General features: G+C 42.0%; 1 protein-coding gene across 1 annotated transcript in view; it reads left to right on the plus strand.

The window, feature by feature from the left end:
- DLGAP3 (DLG associated protein 3) overlaps window positions 1–25,400 on the plus strand; it is a 46,475-nt gene that overhangs the window by 9,641 nt on the left and 11,434 nt on the right. The window contains exons 2-7 of the mRNA XM_044671513.1: window positions 13,024–13,229; window positions 13,462–13,534; window positions 15,956–16,160; window positions 16,941–17,272; window positions 20,540–20,625; window positions 23,934–24,424. Coding sequence (XP_044527448.1) covers window positions 13,024–13,229; window positions 13,462–13,534; window positions 15,956–16,160; window positions 16,941–17,272; window positions 20,540–20,625; window positions 23,934–24,424 — 1,393 coding nt within the window. The remainder of the gene's footprint in view (window positions 1–13,023; window positions 13,230–13,461; window positions 13,535–15,955; window positions 16,161–16,940; window positions 17,273–20,539; window positions 20,626–23,933; window positions 24,425–25,400) is intronic.

The following is a 25,400-nucleotide window of genomic DNA, read 5'->3' on the forward strand; positions in this document are numbered from 1 at the left end:
CACACACACACACACACACATTTACTTGCTTTTCTCCTATTGGAACTGTTAGGTGGTACAATGAATAGTGGGGCAGATCTGGATTCAGGAAGACCTCAGCTCAAATCCAGTCTCAGAGACTTGTTAGCTGTGCAACTATGGGCAAATCACTAAATCCTGTTTGCCTCAGTTTCCTTTGTAAAATGAGTGGAGAAAGAAATGTCAAACCACTCCAGTATCTTTGCCAAGAAAACCTAAATGGGGTCACGAAGACATAACTGAAAATACTAAACAAACCCTAATTTTAGCTGCATTAGTTTTTTCTGTTTAAAAACTTAATTTTATATAATCAAACTTGCTTATTTAATCTTTTATGATCCTCTCTATCTCATTTTTGGCCACAAATTCTCTAGATTTATGAATTTTGGCCATGAATTCTTCTCCTGTAGATCTATGGGAACATTCTTCCCCCATAGATCTGACCAATAATTTATTTCTTGTTTTTTTAATTTTATAAAAATAATTTCTGATGCTATTTTTACAAGATGTTGCCATGCTTTGGTTATTTATTGTTTTCTGCCCTTGCTTCCATCTTTTGTACTTGACTTTCTTTAGACTGCACAATGTGTTTATTCTTCTATCTTACATTATAAATTGTTATTGATGTTTTCATTTTTATATTGCCTTCTTTTCCAAATATATCCTTTCCCTTTCCTATATCCAGTGGTCTATTCCTTGTAACAAATAATAAAAACAATAGGAAAAATCAGTTCAACAAAGTTATTCCAGACTTAGAGTTTTCTACCTATTCAAGTAAGGGAAGGAGGGTTTATTTTCTTATCTCTTTTTTGGAGCCAAGCTTAATCATATAATTACTTGCTATTCAGTTTCTTTTTTTCTTTTTTGTTTTTACCCTTTACATTATTGTTTACATCGTTTTCCTAGTCCTGCTTGCTTCATTCTACATTAGCTCATATAAATCTTTCCATGCTTCTCTGAATCCCTCTATGCTCCATATTGTTTGGTGAATCAGTATTTCATTTCATTCATTGTATGTTTCTTAAAAATTGAAGTCTGTGAATCCACATTGGTCACTTTGGGCAACTCCTTATTTTCCTTCTACATCAGAATTGTTTCTTATTGTGTCTTCAGAATTTAATTCTTGAGAGCTTCCTGTCCCTTCCTAGGAATCCTACCTATTCTATATCCGAACCCTTTGAAAACGCTGCTCTCCCTACATCTACTGTGCCCAACTCTCCCCCTCTCTATCAGGAATTCTAAGTTAGAATCCTCACTTCCCCCCAAATCTCCATCCATCATTTCTCCTTCAGTATCCAATTCCTCTTTGTTGGTCAGAATTAGGTCCAGAATAGCAGTTATCATTGCAGTACTTCCTCTTTCTGTAAGATGAAATTATCATCAAGGCAAGCCAAAGAATTATTATTAGCTCTTCTGATTTGGGCAAAGATAGAGAGCTCTTGCAGCTGTCTGAATAATTGAAGTCCTTCTTCACTACTAGCTCTTGGGCCAGGGTTGAGATGCATTCTCTGAACTCATAATTCAAGCCAATGAACATATACTAAATACCTTGTTCATGCAAAGCATGTTTCTGGGTATTGGGGAGACAAAGATAAAAACAAAAATATAGTCCCTGCCTTCAAGGAACTTATATTCTCCTGGAGAGATGCACCATGTACACAGATAAGTAAACATAAGACAATTTGAGAAGAGAGTACAATGTTATAGGGAGACTGGGAAAGGTCTTTTATGGGAGGTGGTACTTCAACTGAGTTTTAAAGGAATCCAGGGGTTATTCTAAAATGTGGAGGTGAGGGGAGAACACCTGAGGATCCAGGATGGGATGCTTGAGACTACAGAGAAGGGAAATGGAATGTTGAGTTCAGGAAATAGCTAGTAATAGAAGCACAATTAGGGTGGAGTGACTAGGATTTTGCTCAAAGGCGCCACATTTAAAGGGCACAGAGAGCATGTACATTCCTTTAGCAACATAGAAATAACAGAACTTAGAACTTAGTTAATAGTACTAATTAAACTAGGAAATAGATGGATAGACCAGAGTGAGCTTTTCTTTGTCTTATATTTTCTCTCCCCTCTGCAGTGCCTGGCCTTGTCCTATACTACCCCTTGACCTATCCAAACTCAATTGAAGGTGTGCTCCATGCTCCTTCTCCTGGGCATAGTTTTATGGTACTTATCTTGGGCACAAACATGCCACTTATGATTCCACCTAGTAGGCTGGTTTGTATGAAACATGGAGTATGAGGAAAAAAAGAGTAATATGAAATACATCTGGAAAAGTAGATGAGAGTCAGATTATGGAGGGAGACCTTTGGATTTTAGTTTAGAGGTATTAGGAAAACACTGTAGGCTTTTCAGCAAGGGAGTGAAATGGCTAAACCTTTGTTCTCTGAACGTGAATTTGACCTCTTTGAGGGGAGGGAAAGACCAATCAGGAAGCTATTACAATAACCAAGGAGGACATGGATTAAGTAGTAGGTCATCTGAGGAGGAGAAGAGGATGGATCTGAGAGATACACTGGGGGCAGGAGAGATAAGACTTGGCAACTGGCTAGATATGGAGGATGAAGTCGAGGGAAAAGTCCAGGATGACTAAGGATTTGAATCTATGTGATAGGAAGATAGGGAAGAATGGTGGTGTCTTTGACAGAAATAAGCAAGTTTGGAGGAGTGAAACATAAGGAAAGTAATGAGTTTTGTTTTAGAAATGTTGAATCCAAGATGCTAATGGGATAGGTAGGTAGAAATTTTCAGCAGGCAGGAACTGTAGGACTGGAACTCAAGGAGAATGATCAGTGTCGAATTCTATGGGATTAGGATTCATGGAAGTGATCCTTGGTCCCATGTTAGCAGAGATCACTGAGAGAGTGTAGAGAGAGCACAGAGCAGAGGGGGACACTCATAATTAGAGGGAAGGATACACATAATGATACTGTAAAGGACCAGTCAGATGTAGAGGAGGAGAATTAGGAGAGAGTAATGTCACAGAAGTCAAGGGAGCAGAGAGTATGCAGTTAGAGGAAGGGGATGACAGATCAAGTAGGATAAAGATTGAAAAAATGTCTTCAGATTTAGCAGTTTAAGATTGGTAACCTGGGAGGGAACAGTTTTGGTTGATGCTAGGGTTGGAAGTCAGACTCCATGAAGTTGAAAGGTAAGGAAATGAAGAGGAGATGGGGTGCAATTTTTTTTAGGAGTTTGATTCTGAATGGGAGAAGAGATCTAGAATATGGCTTAAGGGTAAAATGAAGAGTTTTTTTTTTTTTTCAAAAACAAGAGAGACCAGGGCACATTTGTAGCAGTGAGGGTCCAATTGAGATAATCTAAGATATCTCTAGTGGATCTTCTTAGTATGATTGTATGACTTTCTCTGACAGCATCACTCAGAAACACACAAGCTGGAGGGGAGAAAGTAGGTGATGAGGAGAGCGGCTTCACCCCTAAACAGTTGGGGGATGAGGCCTATTTAGAAGATATCCAGGAGATGGGAAAGATACTCAGCTTCTAGTTTCTAAGACCCTCTAGTGTCTTTGGCACTCTGAGAGGAGGGATGTCTAATGGTAAGTCCTCTGATAGCTTGAGGTTTGGGGTCTCTGATGGCTCTCTGTCATATATTTTCTTTTTCTATACAGGTAGACTGCAGTATACTCCAGTGAAAATATCACTTTTATTTTTCTTTGCCTGATTTCTATTATGCCAGTTCCCTCTGAGCCCTCACTTTTTCACACGAATATTTCTTTTTAATATATAATGCTACTCTGCTCTCTCCAAAGATTACCTCTTCTATTTTTTTTAATGAGGTGTCCTATTCTGGACCCATAGAATGGTCATAGATTTTATCCTACTAAGTCTCTACTTCCCATTCTCCCATGCCCCAGCTACACATGGATAGTCAAGGAAAACAGATTCCCTCATTAACTATGTCCAAAAATTATGAATCAGTTTGTCTTCTGAGTCCATCACCTCTTTATAGGAAGTGGGTAGCAATTATGAAGTCAGAGTTTTTTTTACATTAGAATTTCAAGTGCGTCTTTTTTGTTACTCATATTTTGTCCATCTGTCCATCTGAGACTGTTTCATAACTTGTTCTTTTTTTGAATTTTGTCTCTTGTGAATGTTGGAAGATCCCTATTGTTAGTTTTCTTCCTACATTGTAGCTAATCTCCATAGCATCTAGCTTGGTAGATATTTACAGGAAATTTTTTCCTTTTTCAGGAGGACAATTTAAAGCCTTTTAGTCAAAATTTATATTTTAAAATTTATTTTTAAAAATTTATTTATTATATCATATATAAATATATAAAAATAAATATATTTATAAACTTAACAAGCATCAACAGATATGAATATTTCTATATTTAAAGAAGAACAAAAAAGAGGATTATATATGAAACCATGAATCTTTGTCATCTAGAATTCATTTTTAAAAAGTATACATTTAATTTAACATGGTAGCAGCAACACTGCCCTGATTGTCTGTGTCCCTTTCTGAACTTCCTTCTGTACTCTTCAGTGTATTTTAAAAATGATTCATTGATGCTCTTTTCTTCTCTTTTTTTTTTGGCATCACTATCACTCCTCCCTCTCCCCCATCACTCTTTCCCTTTTGATCAGATTTGCAAGACTCCAAGCAAAAACATTTTTACCAGTCATTGTTAGGTGCCAAAAGCCTGCATTTTAAGTTGGAATTCAGAAATCCAAATCCCTGGCCAAAAGCCTGTATTTTAAGCTGTAGTCCAGAAATCTAAATCCCTTTCCCAGACACTATCTTCTTAACCAACTGTTCATGTTCCAAATCTGTCTTTTTCTTCTGAAGTTCTTGCCTTTGATCAGCAGCAGCGATGAGAATGCAACACCTGTGCCTCCAAGGTCTTCAGTGTTTTTTTCTTATTTTTGCCCAGGACTTCATAATCCTCAGAAATTCTTTTTAGGTTCCTTCTGGCAGTGTCATTTGTGTGCACATCAGTCACCAGAAGTGCATAGCAGTCATCTGCCTTTACTGATGTTGGGAATTTCTTTGTTGTGTCCTGAGTTCATGTTCCAGGACAGCAGACTTTCCTATTGTTAATGTCAGTTAAACATTTTTTTTTATCTGAGAATCACTAATCAATCACCACTATTTGTCCCTTCACCTAATTGTTACTGGGTATATTCTTTCTTGATAGTACCTATAGATACACATCATTATCCTTTGGAGTATAAATAGTTATTACTTTATCATAAGGTCAGATCCTCCTACATAGGAAGTATCTATTTATTAATTAACCTCAAGCATCTGGCAATCCTTATCCCTTCCTCTTTTTCCTCTGTGTCATTCTTCCATACTCCAGCCTCCTAAAAAAGAAAATGATTTCTTCAAACACCTTCTCTTTTTCACTTTTTGCCTTGGATTCCTCTGTTTACTTTTCTAAAGGAATATAACATTCTCTCTTGATTTTCTCTTTAATAATATGGAGAATGGAAAATGATTCCCAGCTCCTTTATCTTCCAAGAGAGCAATCAGCCTGCACTTCGATCAAGAATAGCAGTCACATTATACTTTTTTTTAAAAGAAGAGAATTGGAAATTAATCGATATATTGTGCACTAGACAACACGAAAAAGTGGAAATGGTTAAATCTTGTTAGATAAAAAATGACTAACTTCAGGCATCCTTTTTCAGTGGTTAGAGCTGAGGTTAAAGTAAACACACCAAATTAGAAGATAAGGACAGAAGGACATTGAAAGGGGTCATAGGAGCTTGACCTCTAATAGACTTGTTTAAACAAGTTATTGATTCCAAAAAATGGGAAATGGATAAAAGAAAAGACATTGACTCTATCACTATTTTAAAGAGAAGTTTAATCACTAAAGAAATACTGATGAAGGGGTTAGAAGAATCCAGAAACTGTCTCTGCCAACAAGTACCTATTTTCCTTTCCAGGAAGAGTGACATGGCAGCCAAGAAAAACACCAATTTAGAATTTAAACTCATTTTCAAATCTTCACAGAGGAGGAAGATGGAAAGTTATGAATAATATTCCTTATAAGACAGTGAAGAGCAATTGAGGGAGCCGAGTTAGATTATCTAGAGTACATTTTTAGATGAAACCGGAAGGAGGACAACAGAGAGACACAAAGTATGATGAATCTGTTTGTTTGTTTGTTTGTTTTTTTTTGTGGACATCTATTTTCATAGTGGAATTACCACTTTTAGACTCTTCTGTCTCCAGTAAGGGATGTAAGGGACTGGAATGCCACTAGAATAAAAGAAAGATCAATGTTATTATATATATATATTCACATATTCATTTATTTATTTAAAACATTCTTTATTTTTAAATTTTGACTTCCAAATTATCTTTCTCCCTTTACTCCTCTTCCACTCACTGGGAAGGCAAGCAATATCAATTACACATTTGAAACCATGTAAAATGAATTTCCATATTAGCCTCATTTAAAAAAACGAGAAAAGTGGAGAAAAACACACTTTGATTTGCCCTCAGAATTCATCAGTTCTCTTCTGGAAGTAGATATTCTTCCATCTTGAGTCATTTGAATTGTCTTAGATAACTAAATTGAAAGGTCGAGTCCTTACATGAAAGAGGGAATAGACTTATTTTGCTTAGCCTTAGAGGGTATAATAAGGACAAGTAGGGGGAAGGCAAATTTTGGGTCCATAAAGAGATGAAGTTTCTAACAATCAGAGGGATTTTGGAGGGTAGTAAGTTTCCTATCATCGGGAAAGCATTGAGCAGAAGCTAGATGGCCATTTGTTTGGGATGTTGTAGCTAATATTCCTGTTAAGGCACGAGTTGGACAAGATAGCCCAAAGGTCCCTTCAAACTCTGAGAATGTATGATTCTATGAAGACAAGAAGAGTGGATTTGAACAAATACTTAGAAAGGAGAAACTCATGCTTGAAGGAATAATTTTAAAGGCAGAGAGCCATTCTTTAGATTTCTCAAAGAAGGGAATATTCCAAAAGGATGGGAAAAGTCATTGAGGATATACCATTTTTAAAAAAGACAACTGAGATGACAACCACTATTGACCTACATTGTGTTTTTCATATTGCCATGAGATTCTTAGAGGTGTGATCTTATGGATCCCATCAGTCTACATGATTTTTATGAGATTAGTTTATTTCTATATGAAAACATAACCTTTGATTAAAACATGAGAAATGGAGAGTTATGTTATGAGTTTATGGACCCAAAATTTGTTTTCTCCAACAGAACATTTCTTTATGATCACACAGCTAGATGAGAAAGAGAAAATAGGTCTTTACTTACTGGATTTAGAAAGAAATTCAACTCATTTAACAAAACGAAATATGCTTTAGGCACATAAAATTAGCAATTGGGTGGTGCTAGACTTGGAGTCAGGAAGACTTGCATTTAAATCCTGCCTTAGACATTTACTAGCTGTGTGATCCTAGGAAAATCACTTACCTTCTATTTGAGCCTCAATTCCCTCATTTGTAAAATGGAACTAATAATAGCACTTATCTCAAAGGGTTGCTATGAACAGCAAATGAAATGATGTATGTAAAGTGTTTGTACATCTTAAAGTGCTATGTAAATGCTATTACTATTATCAGACAAGGCTATATGACAGATATATGTCTATGACGTTGTTATACATAATGTTAATTCTGAACTGATTATTGGTCTAAAGATAATAGAATCCCAGAGCTAGAAGAGATCTCAGGGGTCATCTAATTCGATTTCTTTCTCATGTAAAGATCTATAACTCTTTGGAAAATGGTCATTCGGCTTGTGCTTGAAGATATCCGGTGATGAAGGAACTCACTACTTCCCAAGGCAGTTTATTCCATTGATGTACAGTGGAATATAAGCAGATTCCTCCTTATATTGAGCTGTAGGCTTCCTCTTAGCACTGGTCTTAGTTGTGCCTTCTAGAGCTAAACATAACAAGTGTAATATTCTTCTATATTGAATAAGTCCAAGTAGAAAGCCTTGTGGCACTCTTATTAGTAATTAAAATAGATTCATTAATTGATATTCTTTAGATCTAGTCATTCAATGAGTTCTGAATCCAACTCTACAGTGATCTAGACCATATTTCGCCTACAAAGATAGTCAAGTGATCTAGACCATATTTCACCTACAAAGATAGTCAAGCGTCTTAGAGACATCCAGCTATCTCTACTTTATACTATATTAAATATAATTCCCTTGATATACCTAACTATCAAAAAAGGAAATGAGCTTAATCTGGTATGACTTGTGTTTTAATTATCAGAATTTTGTTGATGAGATTCTCCCTTTCTTCATGACTGACTAATCTTCCTTTTTAGAGACTGAGGCTCAGGATGAGGCTGAACTCTTAAAAAAATTCCATATTGTTTATCTTTGTAAGTGAGTAATCTTATAAAACCAAAATTCCCAAACATAAACAATTGAAAAATCACATGCTTTCCTCTGCATTCTGACTCCAACAGTTCTTTCTCTGGAGGTGGATAGCATTCTTTGTAATAAGTCCCTTAGAATTGTCCTGGATCATTGTATTGCTGATAATAGCTTAGTCTATTGTAGTTCATCATTCCACAATATTGCTGTTACTGTGTTCAGTGTTTTCTTGGTTCTGCCTACTTCAGTCTGTATCAGTTCATGTAGGTTTTTCCAGTTCTTTCTGAAATCATCCTGTTCATCATTCCTTACAGCACAATAATATTCCATCACCATCATACACCACAATTTTTCAGCCATTACCCATTTGATGAGATTGAACTCATAAAAAAATCTTTTCTCCTAAAGTCTAATGTGGCCATTGGACTTTGTCCTCTTTATTTTTCATGATCTCTAAGATGGAGTGGGCACTTTATCCCAAAATTGCTTTTGTTTTTCTCTTCAGTAACCCTTGTGTCTTTTTTGGTCATGGTTCCTTTATCATCTCCTCTGTCTTCTGAAGGATCAAATTATCATCACATTAATAAAATGATTTATCAGCTGCTCTGATTTTTTTCTTTTACATGGATATATTTACTTTGGAAGATATAATCATAAACATAAACTTCACTGCCTCCTTCCCCAACATGTGGGAGGCATAATCTCTCACCTCCCACCCCCTCTTTGTACCATCTCAGGAGAAGAAGATTAGGTTCATAGTTTAGCTCATTTCCTTTTGAGTTTATACTCATTTTCAAGTCCTAAACCCTTCTGCCACTTGAGTCCCATGCACTCTGACTTCTTAGGGCTTCCATTATGGGCTGGCTGGCTATCCCATCCCTCCTAGAGTTCTGGCTCCAAGGTCACTATGGCTACAACTTACAGGACTGGTGAGGATCATCTCTGATGCCTGAAATTGGGAAGGATGAATGACAGAACAGAAACATATACCCTCCAAGCTCATTTCTTGGAGATGGGGTAAAAGAGGGAGAGCAAAGGGGCAGCTAGGTAACACAGTGGATAGAATGCTAGAGCTGGAGTTGGGAGGATCTGGGTTCAAATATGGTTTCAGAATTTTCCTTGCCATGTGACCCTAGGTAAGTCACTTATTCCCAATTGCTCAGTATTGATTCTAAGATGGAAAGTAAAGACTTTTAAAAAAGGAGGAAGAGCAGGGGAAGGAAGAGCTTTCCCTCTCACCAGTTCGGTTCATGGTGTCCATGCTCTGGGTGAACTGTGATCTTCACCTTCTAGACACAGAGTGACTAAAAGGAGCAATGGCTGCTTTGCTGTTAATAGTAGATTTCCATTTGAAGTTTCCCATCACCATTATATCCTACTTCTCCATGTCTGTCATAGATTTGCAATCATCCATTTCCTCTGGCTGGGTGAATGATAACATACATGTCCACAATATTGCTTCTGTTTTCCTTCCTTTGAGCCTTACCTGAATGCTCTTCATAGTCTCTTGATTTTAGTTTGTAAATGTCCACATAGGGTCAATTGATCTGAAATATCATGCTATTTTACCACAAATTCTTCCATCCCCCCCCCTTTTTGAAGTTTACTCTTCCATTGCCACATTCAATGAGTTGCATTTTATCAGATCTCAGTGATAACTGTTAGTCCTATTTTCCTTCTTGCATGAAGACCCCTAATTTACCAGATATTGGTGTATGGCTAGCTGAGATCATAAGTATCATTTGTGCCCTCTGTTTCCTGGGAATTAATGGACACCTCTACTGCTGTTCTTATTGAATTATACCTACTTTCTCTTTAGGGTCTAGATTAGCAGTTGAATGTGGGCAGCTTCTTTTTCCTCCTCCTCCTCAATTTTCAGTTTAAAGCTTTCTTGACTAGATCAGCAAATCTTTAGGCAAATATATCCCTCCCAGTCCTCATTAGCTGTACTCCATCTGTGGCCAAGAGCCCATCATTTCTGTATATTAAGCCATAGTCCAGATGGGTGTGAGTTGGTGGGGAGCAGTAGAGAAGCAGGAGACACCCTCTCTGGGCTGAGTTCCACTGTTTAAGTGCTCAACTTCCTTAGTTACTTTCTTGGGCAAACTCTCTTTTAGAAGATGAAGGGAGCCATTTCAGTTGTAGGTAGGGGCTCAGCTAGACCTAGAAGCTCCCTTCTTTTGGTTTGGATACTTCTGGGAGAACTCCAACTCAACAAAGTTATCCCTTCTTTCTGCCAGTGATTTGTGGCCTTAGCCTCCTGGGATAATTAAGGGTCCCATTTTCCCCTTTCTCCCCATTGCTTGTGCACCCTTCCTTTGGATCAGTCAGTCCCTTTACAAAACCTAGAGAGAAAGAGAGAATCCCTAGGAATATCTTTCAGTTTAATTCATCTCAGATCCTCATTGATTCATTCTGTGAAACTGCTTCCTCTTTCTCCATTGCTCTCATTCACAATTAGAAACCGCTGAGGCTTTAGAACCAAGCATTCAGGCATACAGGTCCAACAAAATCAGTCTGGGCCAGGTTCTTATCAGAGATGTGATTTTTGCAAACACAATAATACAATTACTGACATTCTAAAAGGGCTTAAAGTTTCCAAATCAGATTACATACAATAATGTACAGTATTTGAAACTTAAACAAACCTATGAATTAGGTAATACAGGCACCATTATCCCCATTTTGCAGATGAGCAATGATCATGATCATATGGGGATTTGAACTTGTCTTTCTAATTGCAAGTTCAATACTTGTCAACTACATCATGCTGCCTTTAATTGACCCAGACCAAGCCTAATTGCCTCCTACTATCCCACATAAATCAGTGAGGCTTTCATCTGTATTTTCCATTCTCTTAGGGTCAGGGGAACCAAGTTCTGCCCTCCTTTGGCTGGAAAGACCTGAGTCACTGACCCCAAAAGAAATATGTACTTGTAAAAAAGGGGGAAACAGGGCCAATTATAAAATACTACAGAGCCAGAATATTTCATGGTGTGGGTCCTATATGAATCTCCTCAATCTCTCCACATGTAAGGTTACCACATTGCATCAATTCTCCCAGGACGGCTAAGGGAACAGCCAATCCACTCACCAGCACCATAAAAGTTCTCAGTGCTAGCTTATAGTATCAGGATTTCTGTTCTTGGAAGAGGGTGATGACTAACTATAACCATAGCTACAGCTGGGTCCTATGAGTGATTGTTTATGGCTGACTGGATTTTCACTTTGGGACCATTGGGACTTCTCTGAACCAAAACTGCATAGCAATCATCAGCTATGCAGACTTTACTGTGAGTGGCACGTTCTTTCCCTCCTCCATCCTCCCATTCACCCATCCATGCATCCATTCATCCATCCAACTATGAGTCCTTCCATCCTTTTAAGAACTCTTTACTGAGGCCCAGAATGTCCTCAGGCCTATCCTGGGCTATGCTATGAGAGACAAAGAAGTATAAAATCCAGACCCTGCCTTTATGGGAATCAAAGCCACGTGGGGTGACAAGAATCAGAAAGACAGAGCTCGGTAGAAGGGAAGTCTCCAACTGTGTGACACAGACAATCCAGACAGTGGGAGTCTGTGGAGGGAGACATTGCAGAAGGCTAATGTAATTAGGAAAGCCTTGAGTTGATATTTGAAGGATGGTAGGCTATGGATAATCATACAGGGCTAGGTTGGAAATTTCAGCAGGTGAATGGATAGAGGGAGGCTCATAATGAGCAATGTTAAAGGCAGAAAAACACCAGATATATCTAGGGGTTAGTGAGTCATCCAATTTGGCTGGAACACAGAGCACAGGGGGTGAAATAAGGTTGGAGCCTTATTGTGGAGGGCTTAGAATGCCAGAATTTTATCGTTGAGGGGTAGCTAGGTGACACAGTGGATAGAGAGATGGACTTGGAGTTAGGAAGACTCATCTTGAATTCAAATCTGACCTCAGACATTTAATAGGTGTGTGACACTGGGTAAATCACTCAATCTTGGATGCCTCAGTCTCCTCATCTGTAAAATAAGCTGGAGAAAGAAATGGCAGACCACCCAGTTTCTTGCCAACAAAACCCCAAATGGGGTCATGAATTGTCAGAAATGACTGAATGACAACATGACATTATCTCAAGCAATAGGGATCCAGAGGTGTTGGGGCAGAGGAGTGACATGGTGAGACTTCCACCTTAGGGAGAATAAAGGAAGAATCAACAGAATTTGTCATATGAGTATAATGGAGATCATGAAGGAGGGATGAAGAATGAGTCGAAGGTTAGGAACTTGATCCCTGACCCTCCAACTGGGCAGAGTAAGGAAGCACTGAGGAGGTTCTGGTCAGAGTGAGAAGACACTGAGGGGGTGGTTAGACAGGGTTAGGAAGGAACCGAGAAGAGAGAAGGCAGGGTAAGGAGAAGACAAACAGACCATTGAGGAATATTGGGAAAGGGCAAGGGAGCATTAAAAAGGGGTTGTTGGGATAAGAGCAGTCCATGAGAATGATCAGGAAAATTGGGGTGGTGAAGAGAGTGAGGGGGGAACTCAGAAGGGTGGAAGTGGGGCTCAGGTATAGAGAGATGGTACACTCCCCTGGACTTTTTTTCCTAGGTGGGGAGGGGGATGCCCTTTTACCCTAAAGGAGCTGATACTACTCCCTTGATCTTTGCAGGTACCCCATGATGAATGGGGGGGTTATCCAACAGGGGGTAAGGATGGGGAAATCCCATGTCGAAGGATGCGAAGTGGTAGCTACATCAAGGCCATGGGTGATGAGGACAGCGGTGACTCAGATGGCAGCCCTAAGATGTCTCCAAAGGGAGCTGCCCGCCGCTATGCCTATCGCCGTTCCTCCAGTGTGGATCAGGCTCGAATCAAGTAAGGAGGTGGCCAACAAGGGACTGGGGGTTAGCAAGGAGGCAACCCGGGCCCCTCTGGGGACTCTCTCAGTTCAGTGGTCTGTATATAGGATCTCTCTCTGGTTCTTTACTGTGGGTTTTACCCTGGGGTTCCCTCTATAGGCTCTCTAGATCAATTTTCCCTTTGTAGGGTCTCTTTTGGGACCCTCCATCCAATCCCATTCTGACTCCTGTGTCTATACCCATCCCAGCTGCTGTGTGCCACCCCGGATTCACCCCCGGACTGGGGCCCCTGGCTATGGTCGCTCCCTCACCACAGGACAGGTGAGTTATTGGGACTCTCCTGCCATAGAAGAGGGAGGGAGGGAGGAAGAAGCAGCTTCCATCTTGGTGGGCAGTAAGAGTCAGGTTGGAGCTGGAGAAACCAGGCCTTTGAGCTTCTCCTGGAGTCTCTGCCATTTCACCCTGCTCCCTTTTTGGATTTATCCCTTGCAAACAAAAACAGAATTTTAGATTGTTCCCTGGCCATTAAAGGATGGTCAAACTGCACTGTCTAAGGAGGCCTATGGAATTCTTGAGGGGTACAGACATCCCTTGCTAAGGGTCCTGAGAATATGATCGAAAGGTGCCCAGCTCTCCAAAGCTGAATGTTTGTTACTGAATGTTAGAACGTGCTCCCATCTGACCGCCAGACTGGCCCCAGTGTACGAACAACACCTGTTATCTCCTATCTGGGACCTGTGCCCAGGCCAAATGACAAATGCCTCTTTTTGTTCCCAAGAAGCTTTGGGCCCATCACCATCTGAGGCTGAGCTCCCCAGGCCAGGATTCAGCCACATTCGTCCAGGTCCACCTGCTGCCCCCTTGTTCCTGGCATTGACTCACTGTGATTCTTCTGCTCCTTCCTCTTTCTCCCTCTCAAAATATTACTGGATTATATGTGGAAAAGAGCTAGCATTTATGAAGCATCTATTGTTTTCAAATCATAGATCTAAAGGGGTTGGGGGTGACACAATATAGTGATTTAAATAGGATATAGATCCTGCTCTCAGGCAACTTAAAGTCTGGTAGGAAAATAAGACAGACAGACATCATATAACATTGCAATTTAATTAGGGAGGGACAAACAAAATACTATGTAAGATCTATTGGCAGGCAATTTAGATTGCTCAGTGGACTGAGAGCCAGGTCTAGAAATGAGCGGTCTTGGATTAAAATCTGGCCTCAGACAATTCCTAGCTGTGTGACCCTGGGCATTTCACTTAACCTCCATTGCTTAGACCTTACTGCTCTTTTGTCTTGGAACCAATACACAGTATTGATTCTAAAATAGAAGATAGATAAATAAATAAATAGCTATATAAAATAAATAAGCAGACAAACAAACAAATAAATAAATAGATAGATAAACTAGAAGGTGAAGGTTTAAAAAAAAAGATCCATGGGGAATGGATGGGAAGGTTCTTACTGAGAAGAAATCAAGATGGTTTTGTGGAGGAAATAGCATTTGAGATGGATTTTCAAGGATTAGCTGGAATTCAATAGATAAGGAGTAGAAGAGAAGGTACTCCAGGTTTAGGGAACAGCAGGAACATGGGCATGGAGATGAGAGATCCCATTGTATATTTTCGGGGAGGGATAGAAAGTAGTCCGAATTGGCTGGGGCACACAGAATCGGGAAGGAAATAAGCCTTGAAGGATGGGGCCAGGTTTTGGAGAGCTTTGGATATCAGTGAGTAGTTTATACTTCAGTAGGCAAAAGGGAACCAAAGATTTTTCATTGTAGGGACAATCAGATCATTGAATAAGGAAGATTTTTAATATCAGTATGAAGGATGGGTTGGACTGGGAGATCAGTAGAGATGATGGGACCCATTAGGAAGCTGTTAAGATAGTCTGGATAAGGGACAATGAAGCCCTATTCTAGGGACCTTCTTGTCCTCCCCCAAAACAGCCAGAATGATTATTCTGAAGGGAGTGCTAAGACCTGCCTCTATTATCTCTCCCTGTCAAATTAGTTTTGTTTTTTTCATGATTAGAGATTCATTTCTTTGAGTTTTAAGAGCAAAGTTTATCTTTAAGGTCCCCTCAGAGAATACAATTACAGATAATGCTGGAGCTAAACTACTGCCTCTTAGGGATGTTACCTATTTACAGCCTGATGTGGGAATAGTCCATCTCAGGACCCACAAACAGTTCAATGCTGGAGATATGGAATCAATAAAGAAGCATAGTCCAAAATTTTTTGAGGACCCACATAAATGCATTAGGGAATTTAAGAGAGCTGTGAGGTTGTTCGAACCTGTTAAAGAAAGGCATCAGTTATTCAAAATCCAGTGTGAATTTTTGTTCTGCTGATCAGCAAGCTGAGTTTAGAGCAGGAGTTTAGAGGGGACTTTGGGGTCCTGGGAGGTATGTGGAAGGGGAAGCATGATGATACTGATTGCCTGGTTGAGGTAAAGACACTCTCCAAGGGAAGGCTGAGGGGTTGGAGACTTGGCTGCATGTGGGCCAGCCTTGGGTACAGAGATGAGTAGAAACTCTTTGTCCTCTTAGTGGAAAAAAAAACTCCAATGACTTCATTTAACCTGACTGGAGGAAAGGGGGTACAGATGGATAGACAACTTATGCAGACTGTCAACGAGAATATGTTTAGGACTTCCAATTGCAGTCCTTAGGACTACTGGGGTAAGGGCAACTCGGATGCTCCTCCCTGAACCCTACGCCTCTCCTATCCCTCCACAGCTCAGTGAGGAGCTAAGCCAGCAATTTGAGGCCGTGTGTGGGACAGTTTTTGGGGAGCCAGAGTCCCAGGCAGTGGATGCCCTGGACCTACCCGGCTGCTTCCGTATGAGGAGCCACAGCTACCTCCGGGCCATCCAGGCCGGTTGCTCACAGGATGATGACTGCCTGCCCCTCCTCACTGCCCCCATGGGAGCAGGGCCAAGCAGTGTCCTGAAGACCAGCACCTGTAAGTACCATCTAGGATTGCCTCCCCTACTCTGGCTGGCCTTGGGGATGATTGAGAAACCCTGGGCTGGAAACTGGGATCCTTGGAATCTCGACTTAACTCTTGTCTCTCATGGACTGGGTGGTCACGGACAAGTCATTTCTCTCTGGGCCTTGGTTTCAACAGTGCAAAATGGAAAATATCATCAGTCTTCCTCCTGCTTCCCAGGAGGACTCTGGGGGGACTGTGCCATGTGTGAATGTGTATCTGTGTCTTGGACATGAGTTATTTAACAAGGGTAGTTATTACTCATGCACAGGGCTGGCCAGGTCTTGTTTTCTGCCCATGGAGGCTATAGAATTCTCTTGGAATTCAACCCCCTCCCCTGCCACCTGTACCTGCTAGAGTCAGAACTGAGTGCCAGTCCCGTATCTGTTACTGACTAGTGATGTGACCTTGGGCAATGTTCTTCCCTTCTTTGAGAAGGATTTTCCCATTTGTCAAATGAAGATAATAGACCTGTCCTGTCCACTTCTCCTTCCCCCTCTCCCCTGTCAGGAAGCTGTGAAGACTGAATGAGAAAATGGGTAGAAAAAAACATCACAATGGAATGGGAACTACATTTATTACTAGGCTACCTAGTTGTGTCTGCATGTCGGTGGCCATTTGACTTGTGTTTCATCATCCGCCATGAGTGTTTTTATATGTGGTTGAATATGTGCCTTGGCCAAGTAATGGCGTATCCATAATCTCACGTTTCCCTCAATTTTCTTGCCACAGCCTTTAATTTCAGAAAAGCTCCACCGCCCATCCCTCCAGGACGACAGACTCCACCACGCATTTCCATCACAGCCCAGAGCAGTACTGATTCTGCCCATGAGAGCTACCCACCCCCTGAGGGTCCCGCCTGGGCTCCTGAGCCCACTCGGCGCTGCAGCTCGGCTGATGGCTTGGATGGCCCTGCCACAGGGACCCGGACCCTTGAGCTGGCACCAGTCCCAGCTCGGGCTAGTCCCAAACCCCCTACCCTCATCATCAAGACCATCCCTGGGAGGGAAGAGCTTCGTAGCTTGGCCAGGCAGCGCAAGTGGAGGCCTTCCATTGGGGTACAGGTATGAGGGGATGAATATAAGATGGGAGGACCAACTGAATTTATTTTATTTTGGGTTCTGTATCTTTCAGGATACAATACAAAGAGTTCTCTGGTGTTTAAAGCCCTTTTCAGTTTGGCTTGGCTACTCTTCCATGACTTGACATTTTTCTTCAGGCACTCTATGTTTTAGCCAAATGAACCAACTTTCTCTTCTTCGAAGTTGACATTCAATCTCCTACCACTAGGTCTATGAATATAGGCTAGTCCTCATATCTGGAATTCACTCCCTCTTCTTTGCTTCTCAGAATCCTTTGCTTCTTTCAAGGTATAGTTTAGGTATTACACCCATGGAGGCCTTTCCTGATCTCCGTAGTGAGTGATTTCCCCCTCAATAATTTGTCTTGCATTTTTTAAATTTTGTTCTAAGAATTCTGCCATCAACACTTTGTGTCTAGTTAATAAGTCCTTAAATGTAGCAACTTTAAAGATTGTCTCTTAGTTACATAATTCTCAAACTGAAGCAATTTTTCATAGCCTTCAAAAATAGTGTCATAATTCTTGTATTTTCTTATCTATTTACATATTCTAACTCCCAGCAGAATGTGAGAATTCTTTAAGGGCTGGGGCTGTTTTTTTTTTCCAGTTTTCATATCCTAGCTCAGGCCTTGTACATAGTAGGACTGTAATAAAGCCTTTCTGAATTACACTGACTTAAATTCAGAGTCCATCTTGGGATATTGGACCATTAATGGTCAACATAACTTCCGGATTAAATATCTCTCTTACTGAGTTATATCTTATCTGAGGAAGCATATTAAATTTGTTGCCAGATAACCTATATTCAAATTCTGGCTTTATAATGTTCTACAAGTGTGACCTTGAACAAGTCACTTCATCTTTGCAAACCTCAGTTTCCTTGTATGTAAAATGGAGTTATTACCCTAATCTTATGATGCTCTAGAAATGGGACTGGCTGTGGTCTCAGCCCAGCTGATCCATGACTCCATCATTTTACCTTGAGAGCAAATTCATCCTATCTCAAAAGGAAAGTACTTTCCTTGTACCATTCAGCTTGAGATGGGTTCCAGAGCCCAAACCTTGACCTCTTCCTCTTCCACTGGATTCTAGAGCCAGGACTTTTGGTCCCCATAACTGAATTTCAAAGTCAGAAAGGTTCTCTGGGAGGGTATTTGGTCTAACCCGTATCTGAGCAGGTATCTATGCTAAGGAGTGCTTTTCCAGCTTCTGTTTGAATATGAGCCATTATGGGGAACAGAAAGTATCTTTTGAAGTGTCTCATTTCACATTGGCAGCCCAGTGGATAGAGTACCAGGCTTTAGTTCAGATCTAGTCTCAGACACTATCTGTCTAATCCTGGGCAACTCACTTCACACTCTGCCTCAGTTTACCCATCTGTAAAATGGAAAACCACTCCAGTATCTTTGCCAAGAAAACCCCAAATAGGGTTACGAAGAGAGTCAGACACAACTGAAACAATGGAACAACACCAACAATAAATTTCACATTGGGATAGCTCTAATTGTTAGGAAGTTTTTCTATATCTCAAGCCAAAAGCTGCCTCTCAGCAACTTTCAGCTATTGTTTCTAGTTTGGCTCCTATAGCCAGCAGAGCAAGTCTAATCCTTCTTCCTTGTGATACCCATTCAGATCATTGAAAATAGTTAGTTATTTGTGGTTGATCGCCAGTCTGCTGGTTATAATCAACAAGGGTATTTGCAAGGTTCAAATGAGATAATGGATGTCGAGTACTTTGCAAACCATAAAGCATTATATAAATGACAAATATTCTTCTTAGCCTGTAGTCATCAGGCCTCTTATCTGGTGTTGACTTCATTCCCTGGGCCTTCTCCTGTCCTTCTGTTGGGCTTGCAAAATATTTATAGAGCAGTATAGGAGTGTGCTGGTAAATGTTTAACGACCAGGTTTTCTGGAAAAAAATTACATGTACCGACATGTTTAAGTTTATTTTGTATTATTAATACTTTCTTAAATCTAACTAATCCACAAAATGATAAATCAAGCCTTGATTTGTAGCAGTTGTTGATTTCTGAGACAGAAATGCTCACACTGGAAATTCAACAATTGTGTCTCCTAATCTGTTTTTAGAGCTTGGTTCTAGTACATTCTTGGCTATAACTCTCCAACCACACAAAATAATAGTGCTCAGAACTCAACACAGTATTCTAGGTATCGTCTGACTAAAAGAGAGTGTAGAGAGATTGTCACCATTCTTGATCTCTATACTGAGTCTCTTTTAATGTTCTCTTAGCTTTTTTGGCCACTATGTCTTACAACATGCCCCCAAATCTTAATTTTTCCCAGAAGAATTGCTCCCTGACCACACCTTTCCCATATTTTGTCTGTGAAATTGATTATTTGAACCTGTGTGAAATCTTACATTTTTTTCTCTGCTAAATTTCTTTTTTCTTTTTTTTTAGATTTGCCCTGGACCATTTGGGTTTCAGTCCTGTTAGCTATCCCTCCCAGTTTTATGTCTCTTGTTTTCAAATTTAATACATGTTTCATATAGGGCAGTTGGGTGGCTCAATGGTTTGAGAGCCAGTCCTAGAGATGGGAGGTCCTAGATTCAAATTTGGCCTCAGACACTTCCTAGCTGTGTGATCCTGGGCAAATCACTTAACCATAATTGCCAAGTCCTTACCCCTCTTCTGCCTTGGAACCAATACTTAGAATTTAGTATTAGTTTTTTTTTTAAAGTATATCATCTGGGGGGCAGCTGGGTAGCTCAGTGGATTGAGAGTCAGACCTAGAGACGGGAGGTCCTAGGTTCAAATCCGACACTTCCCGGCTGTGTGACCCTGGGCAAGTCACTTGACCCCTATTGCCCACCCTTACCACTCTTCCACCTATGAGCCAATACACAGAATTTAAGGGTTTAAAAAAAAGTATATCATCTGTGCTAGTAATTTATAAAAATAAACAGTGGACCCAAGAACAGAAACTTAGGGCACCCCATTAGAAACCTGTGTCCAGGGAGACATTACCATTTAATATCATTTAATCCATTTCAAATCTGCCACACTGTAAATTCCATTAGTTCATGTCTCTCCATCTCATCCACAAAGCTATTATGAGATTTTGTCACATCTTCTCCTTTACTGATATTTTGTTTAGCCAGAGAGATTCTGGGGGACCAACCCCAGCTAATTGACTGTTCCCTAGGAAACCCTAGCTGCTTACACCCCAAAGAAAGGGCCTACTGAACAGGGCAGAATCATTATTCTCGGTTCCTTTCCCCTCTCAGGTAGAGACCATCTCAGACTCTGACACAGAGACAAGGAGCAGGAGAGAATTCCACTCCATTGGGGTACAGGTGGAGGAGGATAAGAGGTGAGTGATTGTGAGAGTCTCCTTACACTTCCTCTTTTTTGTTTTCTATTCCTGGGAGATCTTCTCAGCTTCTGCAGAGGGACAGTGTGAGAGAGAGAAGGTTGGGGCAAAGGTCTTTGGCTCCTGAGCCTGGAGAAAGAAAGGTCTCTCTCTGACCCATGAAGAGTCTCACTTTTCATCCTTTCCTGTTTTTAAGGGAAATTAGACCCTATATGGCAGTGTGGAGTAAGATGCCAAGGGCATCAGTGGGCAGGTCATTTAATAGATCAACAGATTTAATTTTTATTTATTCTAAATTTAGTAACCATCAGCAAAACCATATGATTATATATGACACCACAAACTCTATTATTTACAGTTTTAAAAAATGAATCAATAGCTTTCTATGAATGTCTCTTGTGTATGCAAGTCAAGAGACAAAGACAATTTAGATATGGTCATTGTCCAGAGTCACAACTTACTGGCAGGAATTGGGACCAAACCTGGGAAGTACAACCAAGTGATAAACTGTTGTTCTGATCCTAAGTGCCATTTGGTTCCTGAAAGGGGAGAGATGACTGTGGGCTAGAGAGTCCAGGAAGGTTTCGAGGAAGAGGTGACCTCTGAACTGGGCTTTGAAGGATGCACATATATGTAGGGAAGTGGGTGAAACAGTATGAATTCAAATGGGATCCCCAGATGAGGAAATTGAAATTCTTGAAGGTGGGATAATGAAGTGGCTTATCCAGGATCACACATCTAGCAAGCATCCAGGATTTCAAACTAGGTCTCCTGACCCTTAGTCCAGGGTTCTGTCTACTATATCACATTGCTATGGAAGGACAATGGCACATTAAGAGAACTGTGTGGGGGACTATTTAGGCTGGAGTTGAGGGGTTTGAAGAGGAGAGAGCTGCAAAAATGGGGGACAATTTATTTGGGACCTTGAATGTCATGCTAAGAAATGTGAATTCTATCCTGTAAGTAGTAAGGAGCTACTTTGAGTGGAGGAGGGACGTAGTCAGGCATGTACCTTAGCAAGCTTATTTTGGAAATTGCATGAAGGACGGAATGGAGAGGAGAGGAATGGAATGAATCAGGGAGACCAATTAGGACCTGGCTCTTACCCTAGTCCAGGCATGAAGTGATGAAGCCCCATCCTAGAATGGCAGTTGTGGGGGTGGAGGAGATGAACAGGAGAGTTTATTTAGAAGAAAGACTCTTGGCAACAGCTTGGGCACATAGAGTGAGGGAGAAGGAGGGGTCAGAGATGATGCGGAGGTGACGGTGAGGATAGTAGTGCCACGAGATCACAGGCTGCCTTGGTGTGTCCTCCTGTGGTCCTAGGCTTGACCCTTCCCTCTGGACTCTCAACCCCGGTCCTCTCCCGGCCCCCAATTCCATTTCCATTTCAGCATCTAGAGGTTGGTTCCCATCATCTCTTCTGGTTTTGGGGTGTGGGAGAGAGTTGGGATGCCACGAGGCAGGGATTGGAGACTGAATGCCAGCAGCACATCTCTCCTTAGGTTCTGTGGCCTCCATCCAGGGCTGGTCGCCATGGTGACAGGCTCCCAGGCAGCTGCAAGGGAGGAAGGGAGGGAAGAAGGGAGGGAACAACTGGGTGGGGAGCAGAAGGGAGCCCTAGAGTCTGCCTCCCAAACTATTCTCCTCTACAAGGCAGTCCAGATGGGGCTCGGGAGTGGGGGAGACTCAAAGGAGTCTTCTGTCCCTGCCTTGTCCCTCATTCCCCACTTGCTTGAGTCTTTGACTTTCTGCCTGGTTCTCAAGATAATAGAATTTATAACTGGAAAGACCCTTAGAGATAATCTAGCCCAGTGATTCCCAAAGTGGGTGATACCACCCCCTGGTGGGTGCTGCAGCGATCCAGGGGGGTGGTGATGGCCACACTTTTTTTGTATTACATTCTATTCTGAGTTCAATAAATAGTTTTATAATTTCCAGGGGGCGCTAAGTAATATTTTTTCTGGAAAGGGGGAGGTAGGCCAAAAAAAGTTTGGGAACCACTGATCTAGCCCAAATCCTTCATTTTACAGATGAAGAAACTGAGGCCCAGAGAAGTTATAACTTGCCCAAGGTCACAACCTTGTTAGCACGTGGAAGGGCTGTCATTCAAATTTAAGTTCTGGGCAGCTGGGTAGCTCAGTGGAGTGAGAGTCAGGCCTAGAGACAGGAGGTCCTAGGTTCAAATCCAGCCTCAGACACTTCCCAGCTGTGTGACCCTGGGCAAGTCACTTGACCCCCATGGCCCACCCTTACCAATCTTCCACCTATGAGACAATACACGGAAGTACAAGGGTTTAAAAAAAAATTTAAGTTCTTTGAGTTCCCCAGGAGAGTTTTTTGTTAGGAAAAGTCCCTCCCAGGTTCTTTTTCAGTCCTTCCAGTAATTGGATTCCATATGATAAAACATTGAGGCTGTACCTAGCCCAATGCTAGGTGCTGCACGGGCTACATGAGCCACAGAATATCACCGCTGGAAGAGGCTTTAAAGAATATGTGCCACCCCACCCCATTTTACAGATAAGTAAAGGGGCCCAGACAGTTTCTGTGCTTGCTCATGCTTATGGTGAGTTGGTAGGAGAGCCTAGACAAGAACCAGTCTCCAGCTCTTAGTCTGGTACTCTATGAAGAGAGTTCGAGTTGGGTAGCTAAGATTCATGAGTAGTAGTGGGAAGAGCACTAGATTTAGAGTCAGAAGATCTGGGTTTGAATTCCCACTGTGATTTACAGTTTGGATGACTTGGGACAAGTTGCTGAAATTCTCTGGGCTTCAGAACCCTTATTTTTAAAACAACAGAACTTGCTAGATCTTTCTCAGGCAAACTCCATCTGGCTTTCTTCCCATGGAAAGTCCACATTTCCTTCCAATCCTTTCCTTGTTCCTTTTGACTGGAGAAAATAAATCCTGGGAAAAGAGAGAAGAACCTCATGAGGGTGTATGAAATTGGGTTCAGGAGATGGGAAATCAAAGGGCAAGGCTGAAGAGGGGGGGTGGCAGGGCCTGAAAGATGCTCGGGCGCAGAGCTGAGAAGGGAGAGGGAAGGGCTTCAGGGAGTGCACAGGAGGGATGTGGGAAGGGGGTCTGCCCAGGTAAACATGAGGGGATGTAGTAGGGCGGGACCTGAGTGAGGGATAAGATGAGAATGATCAGACCGAGAAGCAGTCCTGGGAAGGAAGAAAGGGGCAAGCCTTGGGAGACCCAGACCAGGTGGCCAGGAGGGAGAGGGGCAGCTCTGCAGAGCATTTGGGAGAGGAAATTTTAGCTGACAGAGAGCTGAGGGCTGACTGACCTGCATCTCCCTGGCCAGGCGAGCCCGGTTCAAGCGTTCCAACAGCGTGACTGCCGGAGTACAGGCAGACCTGGAGCTGGAAGGCCTGGCTGGCTTGGCCACAGTGGCCACAGAGGACAAGGCCCTGCAGTTCGGCCGCTCCTTCCAGCGGCATGCTTCTGAACCCCAGCCGGGGCCTCGAGGCCCTGCCTACTCTGTCTTCCGCACCGTCCACACACAGGGCCAGTGGGCTTACCGTGAGGGCTACCCGTTGCCATATGAGCCACCTGCCCCAGATGGGCCTCCTGGCTCTGGCCCAGCCCCTGCCCCGACTCCGGCTCCAACTCATGGCCGCCGAGACTCGTGGATGGAGCGTGGCTCCCGTAGCCTCCCCGACTCTGGCCGTGCCTCCCCCTGCCCCAGGGATGGAGAGTGGTTCATCAAGATGCTTCAGGCAGAGGTGGAGAAGATGGAGCACTGGTGCCAGCAGATGGAGCGGGAAGCAGAGGACTATGACCTCCCTGAGGAGAGTAAGTGGGCTGCAGTGGGGTTGGAGGGGGGTCTTATTGGGATCTCATTAGGCAGTGAGGTGGCATGGTGGATAGAATTCTGGACTTGGAGTCAGGAAGACTTAGGTTCAACTCCACCCTAGCTGTGTGACCCTGGACGAGTCACTTAACCCTTGTCTGCCTTAGTTTCCTTATCTGTAATATAGGAATAATAGCACCTATCTCCCAGGGTCACTGTGAAGAACAATGAGATCATATTTGTAAAGCATTATATAAATGCTAGCTGTTATTATTTTAACGATATCATAGCCAACTCTCAGTGAATCTTTGAATGAAGACACATGGCGGCATGGATTAGCCACAGTCCCATTGGCTGGGTTAGGGGAGGTATCACTCCATCTCTTTTTATATGTGGCCCATATAGCATCACTTTGTATTCCTTTGGCTTGGGCTTGGGAGCCTTAGTAAAAAGTCACACTTTTTTAGGAAGGCTTGCTCCGGGGTGGGGTGAGCCCAGCTCATGCCTTCAGCTTTGAGAAAATCACATCCAGGGCCTGACCCAGAGGGCCTGTGCCTTTGGCCCACAAATTCCTTTATGCTAGAATCCTCTCAATTCAACAAACTCTGCTGAATTCAACAAATACTTATTAAGCACAGGAACAGTGCTTGGCACAGGAGACTGCAAGAGTGAGGATGCAAATCACAGCTTCTGCCCTTGAGAAGTTTACCATCCATTATCCAAGTCTTGCAAGATGTCTAAATCTGGTTTGAGGGTATTTGGGTACGGTGATTTCTGGTTGTTCTAGTCCCACTCAAGAATGGGGAGTGGGGCCAGCTGGGTGTCTCAGTGCACAGAGAGCCAGACCTAGAGATGGGAGGTCCTGGGTGCAAATCTGGCCTCAGATACTTGTGTGACCCTGGGCAAGTCATTTAATTCCCATTGCTTAGCTCTTGCCATTCTTCTGCCTTAGAACCAATATATAGTATTGATTCTAAG

The sequence above is a fragment of the Gracilinanus agilis genome, chromosome 3 (genome assembly GCF_016433145.1).
Source record: "Gracilinanus agilis isolate LMUSP501 chromosome 3, AgileGrace, whole genome shotgun sequence".
In the NCBI taxonomy this organism is placed as follows: Eukaryota; Metazoa; Chordata; class Mammalia; order Didelphimorphia; family Didelphidae; genus Gracilinanus; species Gracilinanus agilis.